This window comes from Balaenoptera musculus, chromosome 12 (genome assembly GCF_009873245.2).
Source record: "Balaenoptera musculus isolate JJ_BM4_2016_0621 chromosome 12, mBalMus1.pri.v3, whole genome shotgun sequence".
NCBI lineage: Eukaryota > Metazoa > Chordata > Mammalia > Artiodactyla > Balaenopteridae > Balaenoptera > Balaenoptera musculus.
The window spans coordinates 32,479,550-32,493,599 of record NC_045796.1 but is presented as its reverse complement, the minus strand read 5'-3'; the positions used below and the strand labels follow the sequence as shown (position 1 = coordinate 32,493,599).

General features: G+C 40.1%; 1 protein-coding gene across 22 annotated transcripts in view; it reads right to left on the bottom strand.

The window, feature by feature from the left end:
• The window catches only part of EPB41L2 (erythrocyte membrane protein band 4.1 like 2), a 214,412-nt gene that overhangs the window by 22,668 nt on the left and 177,694 nt on the right, over positions 1–14,050 (bottom strand). For 10 of the 22 annotated variants that reach the window (XR_005022103.1, XM_036870867.1, XM_036870876.1 and 7 more), the window contains 6 exons: positions 10,575–10,742; positions 8,538–8,591; positions 7,767–8,327; positions 5,767–5,889; positions 3,886–3,984; positions 2,091–2,171 (listed from right to left, as the gene is read on the bottom strand). Coding sequence is in view for 21 of the 22 variants with exons in the window: in XM_036870867.1 (XP_036726762.1) it covers positions 2,091–2,171; positions 3,886–3,984; positions 5,767–5,889; positions 7,767–8,327; positions 8,538–8,591; positions 10,575–10,742 (1,086 nt within the window). In the remaining variant the exon portion in view is untranslated. The remainder of the gene's footprint in view (positions 1–2,090; positions 2,172–3,885; positions 3,985–5,766; positions 5,890–7,766; positions 8,328–8,537; positions 8,592–10,574; positions 10,743–14,050) is intronic. The other 12 variants (XM_036870885.1, XM_036870879.1, XM_036870880.1 and 9 more) reach the window with 4 other exon arrangements.

Sequence of the window (14,050 nt, the reverse complement as noted above, 5' to 3'; positions counted from 1 at the left end):
TCCTTTACTTTTAAATAGTTCCATCATCTCATTTACAGGCTTTAAGGGGAAAGCAAACTCATCATGAGCTTCTGGTGACAAGCATACCAGAAGCCACAATTACATTTACTCAAAAAAGTTTATGACATCTTATAAATAAACATGAAAAAGGTAAATATCTGTTCTCTTCATTTGGATATCTGACCTCAGTTTTGGGTTTTTTTGGGTTTTTTTTAATCGAAGTATAGTTGATTTACAATGTTTTTAGTTTCAGGTGTACAGCAAAGTGATTCAGTTATACATATACATATATCTATTCTTTTTCAGATTCTTTACCCTTATAGGTTATTACAAGATACTGACTATAGTTCCCTGTGCTATACAGTAGGCCCTTGTTGTTTATCTATTTTATACATAGTGGTGTGTGCACTTGTTAATCCCAAACTCCCAATTTATCCCTCCCCCGCCCCCTCACCCCACTTCAGTTTTAAAATGGGCTGAAGGTGTGCGTCCTCACAGCAACAGCTAAAGCTGCAGCGTCATGATTTTCTTCTAATGGAAGAGTTAGGAATTTTGTTATTTTGTGTTATTTTGGAACTTACATTGCAGACTGTGTTTTTAATATTTGCCGTTCAGAAGCGGTACTATCTAGATTTGAGTTTTCAGGAAAAACAGGACAAAAGAATACACATAAAATAAAACCTGCAAGTAAACCCTCAAGGGAAAAAGTGGCATTTGAAACCCTGAAAGGGCCTTGTTTGGTGGAGACAGAGGGCAGACGAAACAAAGGCTGGGAGAGGACCCCGGTTTTCACCTTCCATCAGGCCAAAGAATGTGGGTTCCCGCCCAGCACACTGTAGAAATTCAATAAATGCTGAGCGAGAGTCCCAGAGGAAAAAAGAGTAAGAATAGGGTTTGCTCCAACTTAAGGTCAGAGCGACTCAAAACTGTCCCAGTGAAGAGGAGTAGAATAAATCCTCTATATGGGAAACCAGACGCTTGGTTTCCACACAGGTAATTCATTTTCTAGTGGTGAACAGACACATGTATAGTCATCTACGATGAAGCGCTATTACTAAGTCAAAATTCAGAGTCAGGGCAACCTTTTAACCTATAATAACTCTCAAGGAATTTCAAAAAATACATTATGAAATATGTAAGTAAAATTATGTATACAGGAGTTTTAAAAAACAGTAATTTTCTTTTTAGGCATAGAAGAAAATCTATTCCTGTTTGGCCTTTCTTATAGCAAGCCTTTCTTAAACGAGAAATGTTGTTCTCTAAAACTTCTGTGTTCAAAGCTGGGTGACTATCATTTGTTCCTACTCCCCAGCTGAGATGGTCAACTGAACATTTCCATTTCTTCAAATTACTGTAAAAGGAAAAGAGCTTGGTCTCCTTTAAAGTTGAGTTAAAATCACTCAGAAAATAACAAAACAAAAAATTTTATCATCACTTGGGACTGCAGTCTAAAATTAAAGCTACTCTCCAAGTCTCCAGCAGTTCCATTCGTCACCTGTTCAGCTTAACAGAGTGGAAGTACAATTCTTTAAAAAATCTTTTCTGAATACATATAAATTTTCACTTTGTAAGAGACCTTATATTACCTTTTCCTACCCCTCAATAATAGTAATAACTAGGAGAAAACATCTAGAGGTAAATAGCCCAACTTTTCTAATGCTATTAAAAAAATACTTGATAAGTTCCTGAAAGCGGGCATAAGTCAAACTTAGTGGCTTTCCTTATTTTTTTGGAAGCCAGTGTCATTTAACTGCCATTTATTTTTCAGTAACTGTTGACTTGCCTTTAAACCAGGCCCACGTGAATGCCCGATGGTTGCCAAAAATCCTCTTGATTATTGTGAGCCAAAGGTGCATGTAGAGCTAGTGTGAAATGAAAAACAACCCACATTTTGTGCTAATTCAGTGCTAGGAAGGCTGAAAGGACAGGCTGTGTTTAGGCTGTGAAGGGTCTTTATGCCAAGCTTAGGAGGTGCATTCATCTAGGAAGGAGGTACTGGGAGAAGCGGTTTGACACAGGGACGTGACATGACGACAGAAACTTAGAAAATAAACGTGGCCAGTTTCAGAACCAGAACCTCAAGTCTTTACCTGGTCGTGATCAATATCTGCATCTCCCGTGATCACGATGCGCTTTTCAATTCTTGTTTCAGATATTCCACCTTTCACAGTCTAAAGGTCATAAAGAAACAGAAGGGAGGGAGGATTAGCAATCACTAAAACATGTTTACACATAATCAGAGAAAACAGAGATGGCGCACACCTAGACCTTCTGATCATCGTTAAGCAATTCAGGGAAGACTGATGTTCTAGAAATTTCTTTAAGTTCCATAGAGAATCCGATCGTTCGAAGTGTAGCATCATCTGTAAGCACTCCTAAACTGAAAGCAACCTTAAAAACTATCTTATCAAGATTCAGGTGAGACTAAGATGCAACAGATGCCATTTAATCCAAACAGTTCCACTGGCACATTCCGTTACAGTTTCCGGAGTTTCTTCACTTCCAATTGGCCAATTTTTGAAAAGAAGCGAGCAAAGGAGAAATAGTTGTTTGTTTTATGTAGAGTTTATAAGGAATGCTAATAATTTAGGCATCTGGTTTAGGTTTGGGAAATTGTTTGACTGGCATCATACAGATCCAGTTGGTGATTTTCTTCATTTGGTTTAGTGCAATAATAAAAAAAAAAAAAAAGAAGAAGAAGACTTGGACTTGGTTTAAGATAGGTAAGAGGTGTGAGGGTGATATAAAGATTTTCATCCAATGTCTGATTTGATTCTGCACGTGGCTGTGACATGAACATGTAACGTGGCTGAACAAAGGCTGTGAGGGGACCCGGGGGTAGGAGCTCCTGGGTGAACTGCCCACAGAGTTACAGAGTGACTGGCTTGGAGCGAGGTGACAGAGCCTGGGGCATGATAGAGGCTGAGAGATCATATGCCCGTGACACTCTACACAATGAGCAAACACCACCCAGTCCTGAGAAAGTGCACACCCAACCTCTACAACACTGATAAATTTACACACAGTCACAGGTATTGCACTTAACTGTAAGAAACAAGGCTGATCGCTAAGATCATTCGGTCTTAATAACTGGATATGCTTTAAAATGAACACCAATACCATCTTTGCACTTATGGGACATTTTTTAATTCATAAAGTTTTTTTTGTTGTTGAAATGCGGCGTGAGGAGGGCACAAGGGATACATTTGAGACCTTCAAGCACTAACCAAACATGAGAAGTAGAAGCAAAAGGAACTACTGGAAAATAATGCTGGGTTAGAAAGGTGATGACCGCGTCACGCACTGGAATCGCGTGGAGGGCTTCCTAAACACTCCCGGGGTTTCAGAAGATCCGGAGTGGGGTCACAGTATTCACACTGCTAACAAGTCCCTGGGTGAGATTGCAGGTGACAGTGCAGAGTCCACACTTTGAGGATCGCTGGCCATCAGGTGTTAAACATTTAGAGAGTGATCTGGAGAAATGCTCCAAATCGACATACTAGTATCTTAAATCAATGGGGGAAATTTACATGATTTGAACAACTCGGTGAAAATTTTCAATGGCAGTCTTCACTTCTTTGCTTCAGTCAGGAGAGCTGACTTGTACTTACCAAACCTAGGCTTCCAATTTTATTAGGTTCCCTCTGCTCCTACAGCTGTCTTAAGTAGAGCTATTTAGAACATATTTTTACCCCCTTGTACTTTACACATTTGCAATTTGGTTTAAGTACAAATGTCAGTGGAGCCCAGTTTCTTGCATACTTTAAATCTAGGCATTTTTATTCCACTGGCACTGTGCGTAATAATTGGAAGTGTGAATAGGAACAAAGAAACCATTCAGGAAAGATTCTGTTGGCAGTGTACGTTCCCCCTGGATTGCTTTACCTTGGTGATGTGTGTGGTTGTCGTTGTCGACACGGACTCGGAGGTGACGGTCTGCGCAGTCAGTAACGTGCCCGAGTCACCACCAGCCCCGCCATCAATCTTTGGAGAGTTGGGGGGAAAATACAAAGTAAGGCTTAACTTCCGTTACGTTGTCAGGGAAGACCCCTCCCCATCAGACATGCAGCTTTTAAGATCTAAGGAGTCGGCAGAAGATGCTAGCTGCCTATCCTCTGCATGTCTGTAGTGGTGATTTACTGATCAGAGATTGGCTGGCATTTCAACAGAGTAAAGTCAAGGGCTAAATGCACATGGAGAAGCCAACCCTGGGCGGAGAGAGAAAAAACGAAGAATGGAAGTAGAAGGTGGGACTGAAATCTACAGGGGAGTCGTGAGAAAATCTGACCGAGGGCCATTCGCAGAAGCTAGAAGAAGAAAGCAGAGAACCAAGCAGAGAAGTTTCCACAGTGACCAGAAGTGCTGAGTTTGTTGTTTTTTTAAGCACAGGTGGGTAAAAATAAACGTTTTCTCAGATTACTAAGCAACAGAACCTGACTAGGATAGACTAAGCTTAAGCGATTTGGTTAATTGCTTATCTCTAGATTTTTTTTGAAATGACATTGTTCCTCTAATAGTTTGTGCATATACACGGCTACATGTATTTCAATACGTATGCACACGTGTGCAGACATGTGCACGCACTCTATATATGTGTGTACATATATAGCTTATATATAAATCTTATACTATGTCTATATAGGGTTTAACTTCTTTGCTTTGATACTAGAAAGTTCTAGAGTTTACCAAGGGAAATAATGAAGCACATTAATAGGCTACGAGTTTATGCTAAGATCACCAAACACATTTATCGCCAGTTTCCTGACACTGACAGGAAATAACTGGAAAGTGCAGTCTTTCTTACTGTAAGTTAGGAGATCTCTCGAACTTGGGTCACGCACCTCTACTTCTTTACAAGGGCACTTACCACAACAGAAACACATGAGTACACGCTCTCCTACCACGCCCGTTCATAAGAAACCTATTTGTGCTTATGTGGGATCTACGCACATTTACGGAGAGCATATCTAAAATGATTTTAAGGAATGTTTCACACATAAACACATTACGCCTTTAAAAAATATTTCGAGAGGACAATAATCTGCCATCCTCCACCATGGTACAATCCTACTAGAACACTAAATTTCTCAGTTGAAAAAAGAGTTGTCCCAGTTTCTAAACGGTTCCATTTTGAAATGATGACTACTTTCCCCTTTTTTGTTACCCTTAAGGTTAAATATCTTATTTCAAATCTTTACAGAATCAGTGTGTGAACACCTAAAATCAAACACACGAATCTGGTAATTATTTAGACGCACAGTATCACATTTACATAAGAATGGCAACATATGTTTTCAGAAAATAATCCCACATGAGGAGAAGCACAGGTGTGTGTGCATATGTGTGTACTTGTAAACAAGAGTGAGTTGAATGGCTCTGTCTTCGTGGAGTTGGAGGAGGGGATAAAAGCCTAAATTAAATTCTACGAATCCATAAATTAAATGAGATCCAACAAACTTTGTAAGATGATCTGTTTCCCAAGTGTACATAAACACTCCTGGATACATCAAGCCAGAAATGGCTTATAAGAATAATAAGAACAACATTGGTACTGCCCGTCCTAAAAAATCACATGTACGCTTCCCCCCATAATTACTGGGTCACCTTTTTGATTGTAGCAAGTTACGTTGCTGAAGTACAGTTATAAAATGGAGATATAAAAAGCTATGTCAAAGTCAGAAACACAAACTAGGAGAAGAGAGAATGAAAACAGAAACAGACTAAGTAAAAAAGAACTCAAACAGTCCAAGTCTAGAGACTTTGTACCTGCGGAGACTCATATGTGATGGTTTTGGTCTCAGTTTGGACAATAGGGACTTCCTTGGTGGAGATTTCTGTCCTTTGTGAGGCATCAGAAATTGTTACCATCTCTGTTTTTACCACTGGTGGCTGAAGTGAAAAGGAAGGGAAACATAAATTCTAGAGGTAATAAAGTAAAAGTGCTTAATGGAGCCTTCAAAAATAACTGTAAGAAATATATCCAAACACATACTCATGAACAAAAGAAAAGAGTAAAAGGAAATAATCTAAAACAAAAGAAAAACACTTTCCTTCAAATATCATATATATGTGTATAGATATATACGAAGAATAAGCTAGCATAATAGCTCCCTAAATTGTGGTAGGCTTCAAATTATGATGGTCCCAGATTACTTACGTGTCAAGCCTGGCATACAGTGATATGGAAACTTTAGCTTTAAGCAAGTAATGATAAAATTGAAAAGAAAACAAAACAGAATGAACGATGAGAAGTGACCTGCCTCGATTTTTATTACAGTTTGAAGAAGCATATAGTTTGTGTGAAGGCTGTAAGGTTTGTGTGTGTGCCTTTAATTGGCACAGTTGGTCAGTAGGCTAAGATTTGCTCTTTTCCCAAAAAGCCTTTTCTGCCCTACTGACAAGGAGATCCCATTTTCAGAAAGAATATCTTCAAGCAGGATTGTTTTCAGTTATACCTGTCTAAATCTTACAGTGTTTCTTCTGTATTACATAAGTTAAAACGTTATATCTGTAGAGTCACTCCACCATTGTTGCATTAATGCTTTGAACCATTTAAAACATTCAAAGAGATGGTCACGGCCTGTTAACATTGTTAAGTCTGCTGAGCATGTATCTTTAATACACCATCAGACTATACTACTACCAAAACACTACAGTGCTTTCCTTGAGAGAAAATTCCCAAGTGTAATTATTTAAAGAGGAATAACCTGTATATTAAATGCAGAAAATAATAGTTCAAAGCATTCAAAGACTTTCAAAATATCTTCTCTGAAGTGAAATCGGAAGTTTAAAAGTAACATAAATCCAGTTAATTATTTCAAGACAAAGTCACTTCAAGATTTTCTACCCCATGAAAGAGAGCAAATATGGATAATCCCTCTACTGTCGGCATTTAATTTTAATCAAGGAACACTCACACGGAAGTAAATCCTCCCTCAGCATAACTTTAACTCCCAAATCAGAGACACTGCACCTAGTGACCAAGACTTAATCTAAGAGGAGTATGGAAAGTGCTCTTTCTTGAAGAGAAAAAGGAAAAGACCCAAACCCAATGGAGACAACTCACAAAACACATAATCAAACTTGCAAATAATCCAGAATTGATGAGAGGATAGAACGAGAAGAGAAGGGTATCCTCCTGTTAGCTTCTCGCTGCCCAGAAGGAAAGCTAAGTCTCCTGACCAGACGGTACAATCCCTGGAATCTAAAACCTGAAATGCCAGGGGTATTCAAGAAATAATGTTTTCATCAGGGCTAGATGCTGAATTCAGAGCATCACGGTGATCGGAGCCTGCGGCCACTCTGAAAATCTTAAACTGAAGAGAGAATGAGCCAGAAGGTCAAAACCAGTCGTGACACCAGCAACACACACACACTGACCGTTTTTCAACACTACATACACCATTTTCTAATGAACAAAAAGGCATTGTGAGGAGGCAGTGCAACTAAAAGATAAACCACTGAAAACATCCAAAAACATGCAGAGAAAAATTTCAATGTGAAATGAGAAGGGAAAAACCGACAGGCTGCTGTTGGAAAGTTTATCGGGTGATCCAGTTGCGGTAAAGACGCCAGAAACCGTGACCCGAGAGGGCAGAAAAATCGACAAAGCAGGGCCTTCCCCCTTCCTCCCGTGAGAGATCGAAATCAGAATCCTGTCGAAGAAGCTGAAGGAGACCTGGGAGGACAGGAGAAGAAGAGAGGCAGGTGTGCTCCACCTGAGAAACCGCTCTAGCGATGAGCTCCCGCTGGGGTCTCCCATTTACCTCTGAACAACAGATAATCTGCGGCAAAACATCAATGTCAACGGGAGCCACCTCTCCGTTAACTTTCTGTTGCTCGTCCTCCGTGTCTTCGCCCACGTCTTGCTGAACGGCGCCTTCGTTTACACTCTTCGGGGCAGGGATCTGGGGGCCCGCTACCTTTTCCTGAGTCACTGTTTCTACCGTGCCGACGCTGGCACCTGCTCGGGTGAGCACGCTGGCTGCCGGCACTGGGTCCTGCCTCTCTACTACCTCGGCTGCTTGGCCGGGCGCCTGGTCCACCTCTTCTTCACACTCCTCCTGTTCCTCCCTGATGGTGCCCTCCGGCACTCGGTGGTGGGGCCGGTACTCCCCCACGTCCTCCTCCTCCTCGCTCTCGCTGCTGCTCTCAGAAGACAGGGAGGTGGAGTCTTTCTGCGTCCCCGGCTCCACCTTCCGCATCTCCCCAGGACCATGCCCAGGGGACGGCTCTTTACCGTTCATCTCTGCCGGGGTTACTCTTTCGTCTTTCCCAACCTCTGCCTGCTTCTTCTCCTCCACTATATTCAGAGTCTCAAGTGAACTCTGCACAGAAACAAAAATGGATGAGGGGGAAACAAAAATAGATGAATAAATCAAAACGACGGCAAGCAAAATTAACCGACGGCAGGTTCATGTCATGGAGAAAAGCAAAGATGATGATGATGGTGGTGGTGGACTGAAAGGGAAGCGGGTGAAAACGTGAGCAGGATTGGAAACGTCGGGCAATGGTGTTAACATGGAAAAGGGGAGAACCTTAACAGCATCGCTGGCTCCGGCGCAAGGCCCTTCGGACTCAGGAGCGCATTTCTGCGGAACAAAAAGCAACCGAGGACACAGAATCAATAAAGGTTTTCCTCGACGCCCACCAAAACAAACATCCGACAACCGCAAAGACAGAACAGCAAGAATCAACAGCTACAAAAACCTTTGCCCGAGGTCACATGAAGGACAATCCAGACAAATGCAAGAAGCTTAGGGAAGGAAACAAAAACACAAAAACAGCTAGCATCCTCCCAAAGAGATGAAATGGTTTTATTATACTTATACCTATAAGCTCCTTCTTGTTGAAAAGGTAGGGGGAAAAAATGGAATTATACCAGAGCTTACTCATTATTTTAAAGTTTAAATGTTAAGACTTTTAAAATCTATTCGACAGTTTGATTTTAATCAGACAAAAAAAAAAAAAAAAAAAAATTCTGGCCTGAACCCCTAATTCCTAAATGAATATAGTATTAATAAGATGATGCCTTTGTCTTTTGCTGGCTTGTTGAAAAATCAGCTTTAATTGGCAAAATTATAATTATCTCACATAGTTATTAACATAAAAATGTTGTCATTTCAGAAACAGTTATTAACATCCCAAACTGTGCGATAGATTAGCAAAAGGGATATTATAATATTAGGGTGGATGTCAGTTATGGCTCCAAGTGTCTTCTCTTAGAATTTAGCTCCTCCATTTGAAAACTGAAATGGACCCAGTTTATCATTTGAGATGCACATTGCTAGCCCCTGCAGGCATCTACTTTGGGGGAGTAGATTTACTCCAGTTAAGTACAGTACCTAAACGTTCAATAAATGCCTGAAGACGAAATACATTAGTAATACAACTTCCTATGCTATAGTATTGATAATCAGGGTAGCAACTTTCTTACAAAGGAGTCTGTTTTTAAAGATTAAAATTTTCCTTATTTTTTTTAACTTTACATAAAGCCTAGCCAACTTTTTGACATTCGGGTAGCACTAATGCCTTGTGCTCTAACTTTAAAAATTCACCTAGAGATAGTAGTCCTACTTATTCAAGAAAGTATCTCGATGCTGAATGAAGAGCACTGCACCCCTGAACCCTCTGGGCAGAAAGAGACCTTGCTGTGAAGCTGCCCAGACACTAACTGGACTGGAGCTGTTTCCTGTAACCGATAACACGACCTCATGTTGATCTGCTCCAGCAACACGGACAACCATGAGCAAAAGGTCCTGAAAGGGCACCTATCAACAGATACTCACACACTGTCTTTGATCTGCCCTGTTATTCTTAAAGGCATGGTAAGGGCACGTTTTCATTGCTCAAAATTAATACCATGTAAATCACGTTACTGACAGACCAAGAGAGCCATCCTTCCAAGTTTACTGAAAGCCCAGAGGTTTCAGATGTTAAACTGGAAATCTCTAAATCTATTTTGGTAAAGGGGTAACATTTAGCTGTACCTACTTATAAACTTCTGTATAAATAAAGATATCCAGGGATCAGAACATTTCTAAAGGAGACATTTCATTATCATTATTTTTATTACTTAACTTCAAATGGCCAGATGGGTTCTGCCCAAGTTCAGGGAATCCCTTAGGGGTCATTCCAAAAAATGAAAATAATTATTTCATTGAGTATGGCAAGCACTTCGAATTTTTCCATATAAGCAGGATTTTTAAAATAATAAACCATCAGAAGATGTTTAAAAGACATTTAGGCTTTGAAAACTTTTCTGCAAAAAATACTTAGCTTCTACTTGGTTGAAGCTTTCCCTCCACATAACAACTCAGACTCTGGGCCTTAGTGATTTAAATGATTCTCTGAATTTAGGCAGAATTGGGGTGGAGGGAAAGGAAGCAAGAGAAACATCCAATCAGTATCTTTTCCTCAAGTCCAAATTCTGTCATTATTTCTTGAATGTTTCTCCCAGGAAGAGTTAATTGCACCAGTGAAAGCACTGGAGGAAGAGCTTCCTTAATACTCAAAAAATAAAAATCACTCTTATACGTGGCTTTTAAAAACAGGGGAAACAAAGTAAAATGCACCTCAGGCAACTGTGAGAAGGGCGAGGAAGAAAGCTTTTCAGAAGGCGCACTGGAGTTCACAACAGTGCCCCCTGCTGTCCAAGTGCTGGCTGAGGTGAAGGAGGCTTTCATGCTACCAGAAAAGCCCTTGTCACTAAACAAAATTGATGATATCTCCTCTTCTAGGCTCTAGAGAGGTCAGAAAAGGAAGAACAAAGAGTTAACAATAAGTCAGAACAGACAGCAGTGACCTACTGAAAGGAAAGGTTACGCAAGAAAGAATCACAGAGCAGCATAAATTGAAAGGCAAGGATTCTAAAAGATTCTGCAGCAGGCGTCTGTGGCCATTGGCCTGAATGACAGCTTTCCACCCTGCCTGAGAGTCGTTGATAGCTCTAACCTACAGAAACAAGCTACAACTCTTTAGTTTCTCACTGAAACTTTATCACAAGCTGAGCATGACCAACCCACTCATCCGTCAAACGCTGCTCCGTATATTCTTGAGGGAGCTTCTCGGCGTGGCCCCTGCACTTGCTACACTTATTTCGGTGTTAGTGCTTGGGTGTCCCTAACCCCTTGCCTCCAGTGCCCTTCCCCAGGCACTCTGGGCCTTGCCAATTTTGTCATCTCTCTGAGGTCCACTTAATATTCCACATTATGTGTATGGCCTTCACTAACCATTTCAGCTCCTATGACCTCTCCCCTGCCCCGTACCACTCTGTCTGTACGGCAAGCGCTTTGACAGTAACCCACCGAAATTCCCTCAGACATGCTAAATATGCCATGGAATGAAGAAACAGTATCTTTTTTTTTTTCAACAAGAAACAGGTAAAGAAAAAAAAAACTCTAAACAGGAAGACAAACTCAGAGGGGGAAACTCTGAGCAATGTAAAAATCATCTATCCCTGAAAGGCTATTAAGGCGAATTTAATCTTCATATTTCTGGCCCTTAAATGACAGTCCTTAATCTGCCTGAGGGCACAACAGGAAAGCTGGGGACTATCCCAGGTACCTAGAATGCCAATGGTTAAGAGTCACCATGAAGCTCCCCCTCACGTCAGATGTGTGCAAGAATACTTCCTAATAAAACCCACTGCTCAGAGATCTTAAAGACAGATAAAATGAATGAATAAATGAATGGCATTCTGGGATGCCCCTTGGGACAGTGCACTAACTGGGGTGAAGGGTAGGTACGAGGAGATGAGGAGGGCGAGGTGCGCAAGCACAATACTCAGGAGAGAAAAAAAAAAGCTTCTGGACAATTTCAGCTTAATTACAGTCTCCATAAAATTACACCATCCCTAGGGTCGGGTGGGTGGAGACGGTGTCCTAGCTGGTAAAAGATCACTGGGGAGTTTAAATAAGTGCCATGCATCTAATTATTCAATAAAATATCTCCAAAATTACCTTAAAAGTCCAGTGTATGTAATCTCTACTAGACACAGGAGTTTCTATATAAAATATAAACTCATATTTTATACAAGTTCAAGTGTGTCATAGTTCTCACAATACATAAGATGATATACAATAGTTATTTGCCTATTAAAGACTAAATGATTTGGTTTCCAGTTTTCTGCTCTACTCTCAAAATTATTCATAATGTACCGAAACCATTTTGAAAGTTTGATGTACTGATTTCTAAACAAGAAACTATTACTGTTCTTTTTTTTAATCTATAAAACACATATTATAGACATTTGGAAAACTTGTTCAAATTATACTCTTATGCATAATTTATTTTACATTTTATTAAGGACTGCAATTTAAAGATAATCAAGAAACCCTGAAAAATTAAGTAGCAAAATGAAGATGCAACAAAGACAGAAATTTAAAAGATATTCTGTTAAAAGTCAAAACACTCCAGTAGACTTAACCTTCAACTAATAGCAATGAAGTGTTACTTGGCGCGGGGCGGATACAGTGTAAGTGGTCAAAAAATGTTTGTTGGGTGAATGGATGATTGCAGTTACAACAGTCCATATGTGTGTTAAATAAATACGTTATTTTCCTGCATGTGCTGGAGAGGAAAAGAATAAGAAAGAAGCAGTAACTTCAAGCGTAGATAAACCGTTTAGGAGCTGAACAGTGGATAAATTCCAGATTTAAGTTTCACATAACATCATTTTAATGTAACTTCTACAATAACGAATGGATGGTTTTCACTGTACATGGTTTATACCGTACACTCCCCTAAACGATGACATCCAGAAAAAATGATCATTTTAAACATCTTCACCAAAATTCCAGTTTCCTACTGCAAAGACATCATTTTAAATTGATCAAATGATGTCATCTGACTCGCTTCTAAGGAGGATAGATTTTCAAAACTATGTAATATTTCAAAGCATATGATGTTAAAGTCATCATTTTACACGGAGAATCTGATTGGCTTTGGATTTCAAGCTAACCTTTAAAGTATATAAAGATGTCACTTGGTTTAGCTTTATGACGTTATGTTTCTCATTTGCAGTGTTCCACAAATATTTCATCTCAACCAGATCTCAGATACTCTTAGCGCAAGGCTTCATCTTCCACTTAATCTGCCTTCCCCACCATCCCACTGTATGTTCTGATGAGTAATACTCTCTGCCGACTAACAAAATCAGACTTGGTGGAAGGGAAACACTTTCTCCTTATTCCGATCTGTGCTCTCGTTCCCATCCCCTATAATCCATTCCTCAACCAGCACCAGAGGGGTCTTTGTCATACACGTGGGATTATAGCACTACTCAGCTTGAAGCTCTCCAGTGGTTTCCCATCATTCCTATAACGTAACTCCAAATTGTTAATATGTTCTTGAAGATCCTGCCAAGATCGGGAGTCTGACCTCTTTGACTTTTTTCAGACCTTGTCATTTGGTCTTTCAGTCCTTTAAATTAATTCCTGTCTTGGGGCTGCATTTGCTCTTCCTTACACATGGAAAAAACTTCACACGTCCACCTCCTCATCACTAAGGCCTCAACTCAAATGCTATCTCTTCCCAAGCCTTCCCAATCACCTTCTAACTCGACAAGTATTTCATCTCCTTAACACTTCTTAGCGCTCCAAATTTTCTAGTTACTAATTTGCATGTCTGCTATCTCCTCCACTAGACTCTAAGCATTCTAGTCCCAACAAACAACAAGCTGACCAGCTGGCTAAGCAAAATCACTAGAGATAGAAGAATAACAATGTAAAAGCAACGGAAAGCTAACTTCCCTAGTAATGCCAGATATTTCATATATGCAGGAGCACAGAGAGATCCGAGGGGCTGCTCGCATACACCAAAATCTTTTAGCCCATTGAAAATCTTAAAAATAAAAATTCAAAAGGTTTCCAAATGTAATTAGTAAAACAGTAACCTAAATCACACATTAATTCGTTACTCTAACACCACCACAGTGTGCGTTGTACAAACAGTGCATTTTCGTGTGAAATCATGGTTTCCCAACTGCCAGCCACATCCATCAAAATTAGGGGTCATTTATCACCTAAATCGGTTGAGATGTCTGCATTTC